We start from the raw sequence: 15510 nt of genomic DNA on the forward strand, positions 1-15510 counted from the left end.
CCATTTGCTAGATTTTTCTGTCGTTTCTATATCGTCTCAGTGCAGACTTTGGTGAGTCGCTTCACGCCCACCTTGCTAGTGTGTACACAGTCTTACCAGGTACTTATCCCACTTTGCACGAAGGTGTGGAGCCAAAAAAGGAATCGGGTGTCACTGCTGATGTGTAACCTGCAAGGCAGCCATGTTTGAAGCCATGTTAGACCGTTGATACCACATCTGAAGACGATTCTCTAAACGTTTCCTTACTAGACGGGTTGTCAGGTGTGTTTTCTGCTGAAAAACGACAACTGGGCAGGTACAAGATCACTTGCGTCGCCGAGTTGCGGCCAGAACAAGTTGTCTCAGACTTGTGTACGTGTGTGACGGTGTACACTTGCTGACATCTTGGAAGTAGGAAATTCGGCCACATAACTACAGACATCCTGCCAAAGGAACAACCTGACGATCAAGGACAGTTAAACCGTATGCTAAGGTACGAACATTCCACCCTTTATCATTATTATCTCTGACTGTACGGCCTTGGACTTCTGTTTTAGGCCCCACTGCTTTCTCCATATGTTGTATGATTTGTAAAAAGGCATATTTCTACAAGAATACCTTTTAAAAGGCGTCAAAACAAATGAAGCCGTGGCCGTGTGAAGTTGAACTTCTTAGAACTACCTGCCGCTACTTCTCATTCTCATACAAGACGCCAAAATTTGTAGTCTATTGTACTTTCAAGGTACAGATTGAAGCAGACATTCATTACGACATTTTTCAGTGTTGAGGATATGCCCGACCTGTTTAGATTGTTTGCAAAGCCAGTAGGATTGTTTGCAAAGTCAGTGAGCCGTGCAGGTCGACATGGGCCGTCGGTATTGTAGGGAGGGGTCGTCCTTCTGAAGATTTTTAGTGCACCAAGATGTTCCTATTTTTTTAAAATGAAAATCTATAGGGTTTCTTCTTAATTGACTATGATTTTGTGGACCCTACTTTCAATTTCCGTAGTAATTTTCATGGTAACATTCAAGTCGTTTCCGTTCGATGCATACAGCAATAAAATCTGTCAAGGGGGAGGGGATCTTAATTACATCTGTGACGTTGTTTATATGTTCACGATAGGAACAGTATGATTCTGTACAAAAATTTTTTGAAGTGTGAGTATTCATATCAATTGACATGACGTGTATATTGTCATTGTGGCAGCGTCATTGACCAGAGCAAACATTGCCTTCTAGCGGATTTGGTACGAACTGCCGCAGTCAAGGAAAGTTTTAGATATATAGCTATGGAAATCTGAATAGATAAAAAGGATGTAAAGAACATAAGATCAGCTAATTTAGTTCCAGCTTGCAACCACGCTATGAACTATGCAAATCCAAATATTTGTCCTATGGTTAAGGGGTGCTTACGTTTGGAAACGAAATTTCTTTAATAGCCAGTGCCTTTTACAAGTTAGTATTCAGACAATACTTGCAGCTGAATGCTTTGCCCTTTGTAATTTCAAAGTTTTACGGTCTTCTTCTGGTCTGCTTTTCAAACATGGTGTGGACTTCTGATGAGTGACCTGAGAACGAGATCAGGGGTTCCTGGGAGCGAGACTAATATAAGTTGCAGAACTAGAAAGACCGGCTTTAGTGAAGCATATCAGACCGTCCCATCCTTCTACAGGGAAAACTGTCAACAATAAACATTTGATCGTGGAAAACAGAGTAAAGAGATTATCAAAACCATGAAATCTAGTTTGAATATTAAGGAAACTTCATGCGTCGTCTTTTCTTTGGTGCATTTTGTATGTATAGTTAAACTAAGTAAAACTTGTGCACAGAAAAGTTGGCATGTTCTTCCCTGGGGCTGTCTTTTCGTCACGTTTCACCCCCTTGTGTCCCTAGCACGAAAGGTTAGCTTGTAGGTGTATTTCATCCAGATATTGCAACGTTTTGTTTTTGTTTTAGGGTCAGAGCGTTCACTGAGAGTAAGACGAAGAACTCTTGTGCAAGTCGTCGTGCGGGTTGTCTTCACAACAAGCCACCCGAAGGAATCTAAACCAGCATACCTGGATGCAAGTTTACAAACAGGAGCCATCTTGAAAAACGACTCTACAAAAGAAAGTGTCTATCCTATCCGTATGTCATAGCTGGTCAAAGTAAGAAAAGGACGACATGATTCGAGCGGTAATTTGTGTAGGAATTCTGGTTTGCTTGCTGGGTTGTTCGCACGGACAGAGCTTACCGACGGTCTGGGATGAACAGGAGCGGAGCCAGTACCCCAGCCCACGGGACGACTTTGCAGCCTGCGGCCGGAGTAATTACTCCTGGGTCTGTGATCCCAACAGACAGTTCACAACAGAACAGGGTAAGTCGTCTTACCATGAAGAGTCACTGATTGAAATGACACTAAATGTATGTGGGACTACGGAATATATTCAGCAAATACAATATCAATGAGTTAAGTTCAACGACTTCACGTAACGTTATAGACCACGCTGGCACTCCAATTGTATGATCAGTCTAAACACCGCCAATGTCCACCTACCATCAGAGCTTGGGCTTGTATTGATCAGAACATATAATTTAAACATATACAAGTAAACAAAAATCATACTAAATCTACAGATAAGTAGACGTCGCATGCCAATGGGGCTTGACGATAATTCTATTTATGACAACACACCATCAGTACTAGTGTTTTTTTTTTTTGTATACCGCATCAGAGGCATATACTTTCAAATACAATCATGTCCGTTGACCGTAGTTTGGCTTCATCAACTTCGCCAAGAATGCTTTCGTCAGCGTCCGTGTGTGTGTGTGTGTGTGTGTGTGTGTGTGTGTGTGTGTGTGTGTGTGTGTGTAATTTGTCCTGGTTTGATTGATTATAGCTTTAGGGAACAAACGTCGTACATATAACTTGATACCATGTGATTCTCTTCCGTCCAGTCGATGAGCTGAACGCTATCCTGGACGAAATCCACATGTCCCAATGCCCGTGTGGTGTCCGCTGTCCTACAACATCCACGACAGACAACGGTTTCATCGTTATACTAGCCATAGTCGAGAGCTACATCTAGTGAGTACTGTAAATGCAGAAATGTTCGCGGTGGTTTTTGTTTGCGGTTTTCGCGGTGACCGTTTCACCGCGAACTTAAAGCCACCGCGAAAATTTTTGTCCAATACTGTAGCAGTGTGTGACTAAACTCAAAACCACCGCATACATTTCATTTCCCCTTAGCGCGAAATCAAAACCAATAGATTTGCTTATTGCAAGGGGTTGAAAAATATCGTATAAGCCACATGTGCGTTTTGCTATCGTCATTGTCGAAAGACATGTAGCTGTTATAATTAGGGTTAACGTTATCATTTAGTACATTTAGCTCGACATCTATATCTATACATTAATGAACAAGACCCCACATGGGGAATAACGTTCAGGATAAAAGTAGGGGTCTTACCTGTGGCCGGTGGTGGTGGTGCAATTGAACAGTGAACAAACAAACAAACACAAAAATTGGTGATATTATACAATGGCACACTGGGTATGGACCCCTTTCTGTTACTGCTGGATGGAGCTGGGGTAGCCATATAGTGTTTGGCTACCCCATTTCTGTAGTCTTAGTTGGGGTCACTTGGGTTGCTCTCAAATCTCTTTGTAACCAAGTTCTTCTTCTATATTTCTTGTCTCTGTGTATCTCTGATGAGTCATGATAAACTCTCTATCGTACGAAAGCCTCGTGAGAAATATTCTCCGTGTTTCCGTGCATCAGTCATGGAGGTGAGGAGCCGTTTGAGAGGTGGTTCCGCGAGGAGAAACAGACGGACGCCCGCTGTGGGGAGGACGCCATCGTTTTCTACGACTTCGCCATTAAACGGGTAGGTTTAGTCAGACATTAAATTTCGTGATTGTGATCATACTACTGATTTTATGAGCCTAGCTGGTCACTGGATGACTTCGAAACATAAACTTTAGTTAAATGTAGTTCCTAACTTTAGCGTTACAGCGTTGCTCTTTCAAATCCACAGCGGAAAATTAAAAGGAGCTTTTGGACAAACTGATTTTGAATTGAAATAAAGTGGTGTTTTTATCCCAGATACAAGTTTTCCTACACCAATATAGATGGGCTTTCATGCAAATAAACTTTACTTTCATGATTGAAAATCAAAGAATCAATGATTGAAAAAGGTGCTCCGTTCTGGACATGCAGCTTTCTTACCCTAGATACAAATTTTCTCACACCGGCACAGATGAGCTTCCATGCAGACTTTACGCCCCTAAATTTAACCCTATCCCTTTACTGTATATATAGAATCTACGATTGAAAATCATAGAATCAACGATTAAAAAAAATCCCTTTCTGCCTCTAGATGAAGGTCTCCACGGGGCTGCGCGCCTTTCAGACGCTGACAGACGACATCATAGAGACCATCCGGGCTCCGTTCGACTCCAAACTGACGAGTCAGAACAGAGACGAGAACTTCGAAGGCTTGAAGGGCTTCTTTGGTGTAGCAAACACAGTACGTTTTGTGTTAAGAAATGAGTGTATATGTATAAGGACGTTACTGTGCAGACTTAAGTAAAGGGGAGCAAGCTTTAGAATATATATCTTAAACATGAACTTGTAAATAGGAACGTGAAAATTCTGCAAGATATTCGTTCAGAACGCTTGTAGTGTCTAGCGGCAAGTTTCTTCGCTGTTTCAGCAGCAGGGTATATTTTTACAGGGGGGCTTACTAGCCCTTCTCCTTGGCGTGCTCGTCTAAAATTTAATTTGCTCGAGGCACCTCCTACGGATCCTCAAACACGGGACCCTCACTTTTCGTTCCTTCCGACACAGGGGTCTTTCAGACAGTTAGCAACTACTTTAACAGAAGCTCAACTGTGATATGATGCTGCTATCAGTTGAGATACAGGGGCATCCCTATGCAAACTATACTGTATAAACAATGAGTGATTCCTATTCCTCAAAATTGGGCACAACCACAACCACAACTACAACCGTTACTTACCTTCTTCTCTTCCCCCAGGTGTACAGAGGGACCTACACCCCTCCTGGACTCAAGGTCTGGGCACACATGCTGATCGCCGCCGGAGCGTCTCTGGCCTTCATCTTCCTTGCCTCCATGTTGTTCTGCACCTGCACCAGCTGTAAGACGTTCTGGGGAGAGAAACCGCAGCCTGTCCTGAAGGAGGTACAAGAGGAGGAGGACCTCGGGAAGTCTGCCGGCAGGGTCCCCTTCTACCACATCATGCCCAGCGGTGTAAAGGTGTGTAACTTTCAGTGTGTACGTTTTCTATAGCCTGGTTTCAAACCTATTAAAGCTCCGAGTTTCCTGCAATTTGGATACCAGGTAGTAGATACCAGGCTACGTTTTCTACGCTCGCTCTGTAGAAAAATAAACAAACTACATCCCTGCACTAAAGGCCACGAAAAACGTGCAAAATACTCTAGAGCTATACACAGTCTGCTTCAGTGTGAAATTGGGGCCTTGAACTTTGAAATGCTTAGCTCCTGTAGTTTCTTTATGGAATTTAGAGTTGCGATCTACCATACTGTCTTATCATCAATTCACCCCAAGGAAGGAAGTATTGTCTTCACCAAGTCGAATGAAAGTACATGTCTTTGGCCTGTTTGCAGAGACAAAATTAAGCCAACTATCCCTGATTGTCGTTTTGTTATCTCCATGAAAAATGGAGATATTGTTTTGGGTGTGTCTGTGTGTTTCCGCACTACTGTAGTCAGCATAACTCAAGAACCTCTTGATGGATTACGATGATATTTGGTATGTGTGTGGGTGTAGTGAAGCCAAAGTTCAAGGTTGATTTTTGGCCCCCTGGTATGTGACCTTGTTTTGTTCTTGTAGGGAGACGATGGAGACAGCCTGATTGACCCGGACACGTTGGGAGAGGGCACGATCACTCCCGCGGTACCCGCGGACGACTTCGCCATGATGTCTAAAGTAGGCGCGGGAAGAAAAGGCCGCCGTGTCTGAGCCGTTATGTATCTGTTAATTGGAGAAGTATAGAAACGTGCAGCTGTGTAGACTTTGAATATTAGAGGAAAGAGAACAATTTGCAACTGTGCGCTGGATATTGATAGCTAGCCTCTACCAGGCTCCGCCGGATGGCTGGAAAAATAGTAGAAATTGGCCGTAATAGAGTGAATAGTGTGCCAAGGGAGTTAGCTACGGAGGGAGTACATACTCCCTCCGTAGCTAACTCCCTTGGCACACTATTCACTCTATTACGGCCAATTTCTACTATTTTTCCAGCCATCCGGCGGAGCCTGGTAGAGGCTATATGGGTCTATCATAAGGGCTTTAAGGCCACATTATTTTCAATCTGATTGGCAGATTCAGAGGGCTGTCTAGTTAATTAAGTCTCATCACAAACTCCATCCGTTTTCTGTTAGAACTGTAAAATCAACATTCTAAGTAAATCAATCACAACTTTTTGGATCATTCAGGGGAATCGGTTCAGGACGTGGCAAATTAGTTGTCCTAAAGAAATATATGCGTCTTAGACGGTGATATTCATGAAAGGGGTACGGTTGAGAATTGCATCAATTCTTTGGCGCAAGGGTAAGGATGGAACGAAAAATACCACGGAATGTAAATATTACGCTTTAGTGTGTCACAGATAAAACAAGAGTCCGAAGACCCAAAATCTCCATGAAATTTGTTTTTATATGAGATGTGTTTATTTTCCCTAGTTATTTGTTGTTGCCGCTGGTTGTTTTGTTTTGTGTGCCAGAGGGTATCCACGTAATAGAACCTAGAAAGGCAACATTTTCGGGAAAATGCAGGATATTCCCCTCTCGTTACCTACACCTCAAATATGACGCCCTTAGCATTTACTGTAGTGTAAGGGAATCCTGAAGTTTCTGCATAAATTATGCAAACAAGGTCTGTATTAGCATGGTCAGGTGTGTTCAGCTTTCCTTAAGGTACCTACATCTGAAATATATCATCAGTAGCTTTTAAAGTAAGGGTTATGCATATATTATGCAAAAACTCCTCATTAGCATAATTTATGGCCAGGTTTTCTGACCTTTCATAAAGGTACCTACATGTCAAATATGAAATCCGTAGCCTTTACAGTAAGGGAAATACAAGGTTATACCTAAATCATACAAATGAGGTCCGCATCAGCATATTTTATGGACAGGTGTATTCACCTTCCCTAAAAGTACCTACATCTAAAATATGACATCCGTAGCTTTAACGGTAAGGAAAATACACATTTATGAATAAATTATGCAAATGATATTCATTAGCATAATTTATGGCCATGTGTGTTCACCTTTCCTAAAATTACCTACATCTGAAATATGACATCCGTAGCCTTTACGACAAGGGATATGCCTAGATTATGCAAATGATGCCCTCATTAGCATAATTTATGGCCAGGCTTTTTTACCTTTCCTAATGGTACCAACATCTCAAATATGACATCCATAGCCTTTACGGTAGGAGATATACACATTTACGCATAAAATATGCAAATGAGGTCCTCATTAGCATAATTCATGGACAAGTGTGTTAACCTTTCCTGAAGGAACCTACATCTCAAATATGATATCTGCAGCTATTATGGTAAGGGAAATACAAGTTTCAGCATACATTATGCAAATGAGGTCCTCATTAGCATAATTTATGTCCAGGTGTATTCACCTTTCCTAGTGGTACCTACATCTCACATTTGACAGCCACAGCTTTTACGGTTAGGGAAATACATGATTATGCATAAATTATGTGAATTAGGTCCTCATTAGCATAAATTATTGTCAGGTGTATTGACCTGTTCTAAAGGTACCTACATTTTAAATATAACATCCGTACTATGAAACAAAAGGTACATATAACTTTCTGCAACACCATTAGTAGAGTTACCACCCTTACATCTACTTGGTTTTGGGCAGCGGAACCACCAGCTGTTGGGAATTAGGGAATACTCGCCCTAGATAAGAGACCAATGGATTCAACAGATGTGACCTCAAAGCCCATACCCACAATGGAGAAGTAGATATTCCTCATTACTTATGCAAATTCAGTCCAAATTTGCATAATTACCACTTCAGTTTGTACATCTCTGCCCAACCCACTTGCGTATCAAATAACATGAAAATCTGTCGCTCCTTTCTTCAGTTATTCTCCTTTGAAAATATTTACAAACACGCCATTGCAGTTCCAGTGACACATACCAGGGGGCCCAAAATTGACCTTGATCTTCCTCCTCCCAGCACCTACCCACATACCAAATATCATTTCAATCCATCCACACGTTCTTCAGTTATGCTGATTTTAAGCGTCCGGTGACACATACATACAAACACGGTGACACAAACATACACACACGCGCACACACACACAAACACACTAACTTCGCATGATTTGCACTTCAGTGTGTACATCTCCGTCCAACCTACCAGCGTACCAAATAACATGAAAATCTGTTGTTCCTCTCTTCAGTTAAACCCCTTTGGAACATTTTTACAAATAGGCCATTGCAGTTCCAGGGACACAAACCAGGGGGCCCAAAATCGACCTTGACCATTCTCCTCCCAGCACATACCCACATACCAAGTATCATTACAATCCATCTACACGTTCTACAGTTATGCTGACTTTAAGCATCCGACGACACCCATGCAAACGATTTACCTTCTAACTTATGCAAATTCGGTCTCATTTGCATAGTTTGCACTTAAGTGTGTACCACTTGGTCTAACCTGCCTGTGTACCAAAGAACATGACGATCTGTCCATCCACTCTTCAGTTCTTCTACATTTAAGATTTTAACAAATACGCCATTGCAGTTCCAGTCACACATGCCAGGAAGCCCAAAATCGACCTTGACCTTCCCCCACCTGACACCCACCCACATACCAAAAATCATTTCAATCCATGTACAGGTTCTACAGTTATGGCGACTTTAAGCGTCCGGTGACACAAACATACACACAGACACCAAACGCAAGCAAAACAGTATCTCATGAAAAAGCCTTTTTTCATGGAGATAATTATATCAGAAAATCGTTTATAGAGAATATAAAACGTTGAATAATGAAAGATTGGGATTAAGTGAAGTTGACGGCCTAAGATAATATTTACCAGGTCGACGACAAGACATGTAACCGTCGGAATATTGCACGTGTTTTAACGCTCGCGTCCGTATCGACACGGTCGTCAGTTAAAACACGGTCGTCAGTTAAAACACGGTCGTCAGATAAAACACGGTCGTCAGTTAGTTAAAACACGGTCTTTAGTTAAAACACGGTCTTTAGTTAAAATACGGTCTTGAGTTAAAATACGGTCTTGAGTTAAAATACGGTCTTGAGTTAAAATACGGTCTTTAGTTAAAGTACGGTCTTTAGTTAAAATACGGTCGATAGTTAAAGTACGGTCTTCAGTTAAAATAAAATAAATTGTGCTTCCTTACTTGTTTAGGGGGAAATATAACTAGGATACAAAGATGATACGTTTGACAACTTTTGCGTAACGTTGTTTACAACTGTCCGCCAAATGCAAGTGCGTATATGAAGCGCCTCCCAGCGGAAGAGGCATGAGCTGTCTTGACTGGCGAAAGGTGCAGATTTCAAATTGACATAAAGTGACCTTTAGGGTTGCAAATGCTCTGACACATTACTAGTATTGTCATACATTTGCACCAAAAAATGAAAGACCAATTATCTAAGGGAGAAGACAGAAATTATGGTGGAGGGAGGTGAAAAAAGGAGAGTTGTACTGGAAAAAAAAAACAGTTGGTGATTTTCTACGTGTAAATATTTTATTGGGCACTTCTCACTTTCTAGTTTCTATTGCCTAGGTAAGGATAGTTTTATACAATGTTGACTTAGTAGGGTCTTGGAATGTATATAAATCTTTAGAGCTTTTGTATCAAATAAATTTACATCTATCAAAATATGTATTACATTGAGAGAGCCAATATCATTACATTAATGAAAGTTTAACATTTGCTATGCCAACTCTTTGCCTTAATTTTCTAGAATAAATAATTGAACCTATTGAGAAGTGTCAGTTTTTACTGTGATCATTCTTATCATCATTATATATCTTATCAATATCTTTACAATATATAATTATGTTTCGCCAACGAAACATATTGTTTTTGTAAGGTTTCTTCTTCTTCTTCTTCTTCTTCTCCTTCTTCTTCTTCTTCTCCTGTCAAACCTTCAAATCGCTTCTTCTCGGTCGTCCGTCGACCAAATTAGCTGAAATTTGGTATGCAGGTAGAGTACGTGTATACCCCTAGACCCTTTTCAAATTTTTTTGATATAAGTTTTTAAAATGATTTTATGGAGGTTTTTTGGTCATTTTCAGACAAAAGTCGCACATGATGGCCTCCAGTGCCGTGGTGTTGAAACCTGAGGACCTGAAATTTGGTTTAGTTGTGCATTGGATATTTACCCAAAGGACCCCATTATTTTTTTTGGCATACACTACTTCAAAATGATTTATTTTGCAATTTTTTTATGCAATTTTTGGTTATTTTCTGTCGGGGCCAGCAAGAACTAGGTCATACTGTAACATAAGCCCTCCTACATGTCTGGGACTTAAAACCAAGCAGATGTCAGGGGGTACCTCTACTAATGGTATTACAGAAAGTTATATGTACCTTATGTTACATGGTACGGATGTTATATTTCAGATGTAGGTACCTACACCTGACAATTACTTATGCTAATGAGGACCTCATTCGCATAATGTATGCATAAAGTTGTATGTCCCTTACCGTAAATGCTGCGGATGTCATCTTTGCGATGTAGGTACCTTTAGGAAAGGCGAACACACCTGGCCATAAATTATGCTAATTAGGACCTCATTTGCATGATTTATGCTTAAACTTGTAATTCCCTTACCGGAAAAGCTGCAGATGTCAGATTTGACATGTACGTACCGTTAGCAAAGGTGATCACACCTGGCCATGAATTATGCTAATGAGGACCTCATTTGCATAATTCATGCATAAACATGTATTTCCCTTACCGTGACAGCTGCGGATGTCATCTTTAAGATGTAGGTACCATTAGGAAAGGTGAATGCACCTGGCCAAAAATTATGCTAATGAGGACCTCATTTACATAATTTATGCTGAAACTTGTATTTCCCTTACCGTACAAGCTGCAGATGTCATATTTGACATGTAGGTAGCTTTAGGAAAGGTGCACACGCCTGGCCATGACATATGCTAATGGGGACCTCACTTGCATAATTTATGCATGATGTTGTATTCCCCTTACTGTAAAAGCTGTGGATGTCATCTTGTACATGTAGGTACATGTAGGAAAGGTGAAAGCACCTGGACATAACTTATGCTCATGAGGACCTCATTTGCATAAATTATGCAGAAACTTGGATTTGCCCAGGAGTTATTTTGGGACAGCCCACTTCTTGCATGAGGAGTATGGGCGAAACATCCTGAATTTGCTCTTAAAGCAAATGACGGCCAGTCTAGTTCCTTTTCTTATTTTCATCCTTAGCATGGTCACACTGTTTTTGATATCATCATCATTCCTGTCAAAATCCTTTAATGAAAAGTCAAATTAGAGACTCATTGAATATATCAAAACATGTGATAGTTTAGGGTTAGTAATCTCAGAGAACACTTATTCAATCCACATATTCATAGTAATATGGTACATAATCAGACATATTAGCTTTTTTGCTTCTTCAACTTCTTATTTGAAGATTTGAAGATTTATTACATTTGTACTTTTGTTACTATGTTTCCTTTCTTTTCCATTTTCCAGCTATGGCAATAATATTTATACTTATATATACTATATATATAAATGGTTTATTCAGGAATCGACATACAGAAATTAAAACAGCATTGCAGCCGATGTTACCTTCTTTCAAGTATACTAAGGTCACATATCCAAACCGGGACCCGATCAGGCTATTTGCGTGAACAAAAATGTAACAATTCATATCAAGAACATACACAAATTATAGCCTGATTAATCTTTGCAACTTTTTGTGTTTTGTTGTCTTATCATACTTTTCGAATAATTTCTAGGAGTATGAATGCAAAAGCAGTAATACAATTAGTGTATCTATCTTCTCTTGTGGAAAAGTTTGGATTTTATCTCTTCATCCTTCTTCTTTCTCCACTCGCAGAGATCAGCGTACGGACACTTTCCACACTTCCATGCCTCTTCTATCTGCACTCCTTCTACCTCACGATCTCCTGTAGCAGATTTAAGGAACAGACATCAATAAAAAACACACATTACATATATGTAGGATGTATTGAGATCAGGCCTGTCTCCAGCTTTCAATTTTTTCCTTACCACTCATTGTTTGGGAGCCTATGCTGTTGATCTTCATTGTTAAATCTGTCATTGTAAGCTAACAAAAATATATTTTCATCGGTTTCCTGTCATAAAGTTCAATTGTTTTGATGCACAGCATAAATTTTTCTGTCCCAACAAGCATATTGCCATTTCGGGACAGTTCCTGGAGACAGCCCTGAGTGTAATATTTTGGAGACATAATTTCATATCAACCAGCAACAAAATCATTAGACAAAAGTTTAGAGAATTCTACACTTGGCAAGGGACTGGATTAGACCCATGAGTATTTTGAAAATACAACATTCATTTTTAAATTAAATACCATCTGTATGATGCAGAAGAAAAAAGACCATGTTGTTAGCTAGCAGCAAAGGAATTTCTGGGAAAAGAAAATCTCATCATGACTAGCCTTTCCAAAAATCAAAATAGTGGCCAAGCTCTCTCCTCAGCATTTTGTCATCATACACCACTGGTTTTGTCATGAACGAATCTTCGTCATCCTGGTAACGATATTCGATCTTCAAGCTGTCAATGCAGGGGATGTCGGAGTGTGCCATCAACAGGAGCGCCATGTCCAACAGTTCTCCAAATGTGGTGCAGGCAATTCCAACGTTCTTTCCATATTCAACAATCTCTTCTCCAAGCCGTTTATCAGGATTTCTCCTCAGATGTTTCAGGATACTTTCCTTCTTTAGTCTACCCTGAACCAAGTCGTCAAAGAGCCTCTTGTACAAACACACCTGTAGGCTCTCTTTCCTTTGCTGGCATTTGGAAGGAACCGACTTTACTCCACGAGTTTTGAAGTCAAGGAGTTCAAACTGTCCATTGTCTGAGTATCGCAGCTCGTCAATGACACCAACGACAAAAACGCCCATGTCGAAAGGTTCTCCGAAAACGTGGATTTCCCGTACGCATTTCTGACCTCTCTGCAACATTGTCACTTGTGCGATCATGTTTAAGAGCTTAACTGCCCATGCGTCTTCTGCACTTGATACTTTGATTGGGACTATATCATGTACTTCCAACTCCCTTTCTTTGTGTAAAGTGGCTCCTTTCTTCATCTGAGCGGACTCTACCACTTCAATGTCTCCAGGGGGTGCATAGCCGTAAACCATCTGTTGTTCGCACCAGCTTTGCGAGCAAATATCTGTGACACACAAGTAGCCCCACCTGTACAGATAGAGTGGCGTCATCCGCCTTTTCTTTGCTGGATGACTTTCGTCACCCTCTGTGTCTGGTGACTTTGAACTTGGTTTTTCATCTTGTAGACCATCTCCAACCTGTAGAAGGTCATTGTCGGTTAAAGATGCCTGACTTTCTTCAGAGGAAGGAGTTAATTTCTTGGTCACGTCTTGAGATTTCTCCGTAGTTCTAGACGTTGAACTTTCACCGACACCCTCTGCGTCTGATGATTTTGAACTTGGTTCTTCATCTTGTAGACCATCTCCAATGCGAAGAAGGTCACTGTCGGTTAAAGACGCCTGACTTTCTTCAGTGGAAGGAGTTGATTTCTTGGTCATGTCTTGAGACTTGTCAGTAGTTGAAGACGTTGAAGTTGAACTGTCACAATTATTTCCTTGCGATGGCGGTGTCAATGCCGCTGCCAGTAAGTCCTCGTCTGTGAGTGATTCAGAAAATGGCGGCGCTGGCGAAGAAGAGGCATTTCTCGAACATCCATCTCCGATTCTCTGGGAGCTTTTGGTCTCCAAAGTCGTATTATGACCGGGGTTCTGTCGTTCGAGAGGCGGGCACTTGTCTGAGGAATGGCAAGGGCATGTGTGTTCACTAGACTGGTTTGATTTTGGCGGGCTTGTTCTTGGTCGAGCGGAACTGTTCGCACTTCCAGAAGCGTTACTCCCACTTTCACCTTGTCTGTTGCTATTTTGAAGATCCAGCGCGCCTCTTTCAGCTCTAAGAAGCTCCTCGTCGCTAATATAAGACTCTGATGGATTCCAGTCGTCCGAATTTTGCCCGGAATCGCCAATGTTTTGGTTCACAGGCCACTTTTCCGTGTTGTTAGCTGCCATCTTGGACGATTCTATATTTGTCCGGGGTCCAAAGATTTCGATAGTCAATATTTACTGATTCTTTTTTCTTAAAATAATGTAACAAAAATTGTTTAAACATTACAAAATTTATAAATATCACCGCATTTATTATAGAGATCATAAATATACACAAATCATTATATAAGTTTATGAAATATATTATTTACCCCTACGTATTAAAGGCATGTTCCAGTTTTGTAATTGACACTTTCTCCCAGGGTGCCCCACGCACAGATTTCTTTGCAAATGGCGGCCGAGGTTCAAGTTTGATAGCGGGCGGTCCGCGAGTTTTGTCTCCGTTCTCTTTGTTTTCACACCCATTTATTTGTACAAGCCGCGGGCGAACACCGCAGAGATGACCGAGAAGAGGAGTTTCGCCAAGGGGCTGAGTAAGGAGAGGGCGTCCGAGGTTCGGGACACCGTTTCCAAAGCAGTGAGGGAGAGCATCGTCGGGGCCACTGTGGTATGTACCGCCCCGATGTGTTGTAGCTTTAGGAATGTTCACTATTTCATCTCTCATATTCTACCCAGCCATGCCTCTTTGAAATCCACTTAACAAAATGGTTATCCACTTGTGAATCTTCAGACAGGCACTGGGCAAATTTATGGCGGAGAAAACCGACCATAACAAGGTGAACTGACGGTCAGGTCTTGTTAGGTGGGCTGTTGACCCATGTCGAAGAAAACATCCTAAAAGCGAGGTTAGAAAATTACAAACACCTGCTTTAAATCGGCTTATTTTATGATCACGGGAAAATATCTACCTCTCAGTTACAGTGCACATAAGTGGATTACCCCGGGAGGTATATGTCTCTCTAATCACATGTGTTATAAAGATAGTGGAATGATGAATGTTGGATCGTAAGATTTCACGATAGGATCTTTGCGCAGGAAGAGGCCTAGGGTTGGGCTACTTCCGGGTTTTGTATGATTAAGTATCGGAACTACACTAAGCACGTTTCCTGCAAAAAGTTCCTCTCTGTTTTTTAAAATAAAACCAGGCATTGTGATTGCCCAAAACAGTTACTCTGCTTCATTATGTTATGTTTTGTGGTTCTTATTTGCAGCTTTTAAGTTTTGTGGACACACCCACTCTTGACATTATACATGTATATAGAATCTAGGACTTGTTAAGTACTTGTAGTACTGGTACTAGTAGCATTCACCCCTTTA

The 15510-nt window shown here is 41.0% G+C and overlaps 3 protein-coding genes across 3 annotated transcripts in view; 1 reads left to right on the forward strand and 2 right to left on the reverse strand.

Moving 5' to 3' along the window:
• The window catches only part of LOC136422819 (venom protein 302-like), a 152856-nt gene that overhangs the window by 90682 nt on the left and 46664 nt on the right, over positions 1-15510 (reverse strand). The gene's annotated exons all lie outside the window — the stretch shown is intronic.
• LOC136423504 (uncharacterized) lies at positions 1838-6065 on the forward strand. The gene is made up of 6 exons (XM_066411690.1): positions 1838-2334; positions 2916-3045; positions 3740-3845; positions 4338-4487; positions 4998-5237; positions 5835-6065. Exons 1-6 carry the CDS (start codon positions 2142-2144, stop codon positions 5961-5963), a joined length of 948 nt encoding a protein of 315 aa, XP_066267787.1. The 5' UTR covers positions 1838-2141; the 3' UTR covers positions 5964-6065.
• LOC136423362 (exonuclease V-like) lies at positions 11499-14315 on the reverse strand. The gene is made up of 2 exons (XM_066411497.1): positions 12699-14315; positions 11499-12183 (listed from the first exon to the last, which is right to left on the reverse strand). The coding sequence occupies exons 1-2, from the start codon at positions 13807-13809 to the stop codon at positions 12050-12052; spliced, it is 1245 nt and encodes a 414-aa protein (XP_066267594.1). The 5' UTR covers positions 13810-14315; the 3' UTR covers positions 11499-12049.

The sequence above is a fragment of the Branchiostoma lanceolatum genome, chromosome 17 (genome assembly GCF_035083965.1).
Source record: "Branchiostoma lanceolatum isolate klBraLanc5 chromosome 17, klBraLanc5.hap2, whole genome shotgun sequence".
NCBI lineage: Eukaryota > Metazoa > Chordata > Leptocardii > Amphioxiformes > Branchiostomatidae > Branchiostoma > Branchiostoma lanceolatum.

Bases quoted from the DNA above. Each gene is read 5' to 3' on its own strand.
- LOC136423504 (XM_066411690.1), top strand. From the start codon at position 2,142: ATGATTCGAGCGGTAATTTGTGTAGGAATTCTGGTTTGCTTGCTGGGT. The intron at 2,335-2,915 runs GTAAGTCGTCTT...TCTTCCGTCCAG, and splicing joins ACAGTTCACAACAGAACAGG to TCGATGAGCTGAACGCTATC. The intron at 4,488-4,997 runs GTACGTTTTGTG...CTCTTCCCCCAG, and splicing joins TCTTTGGTGTAGCAAACACA to GTGTACAGAGGGACCTACAC.
- LOC136423362 (XM_066411497.1), bottom strand. From the start codon at position 13,809: ATGACCAAGAAATCAACTCCTTCCACTGAAGAAAGTCAGGCGTCTTTA. The intron at 12,184-12,698 runs GCTAGTCATGAT...AATCTGCTACAG, and splicing joins CTATTTTGATTTTTGGAAAG to GAGATCGTGAGGTAGAAGGA.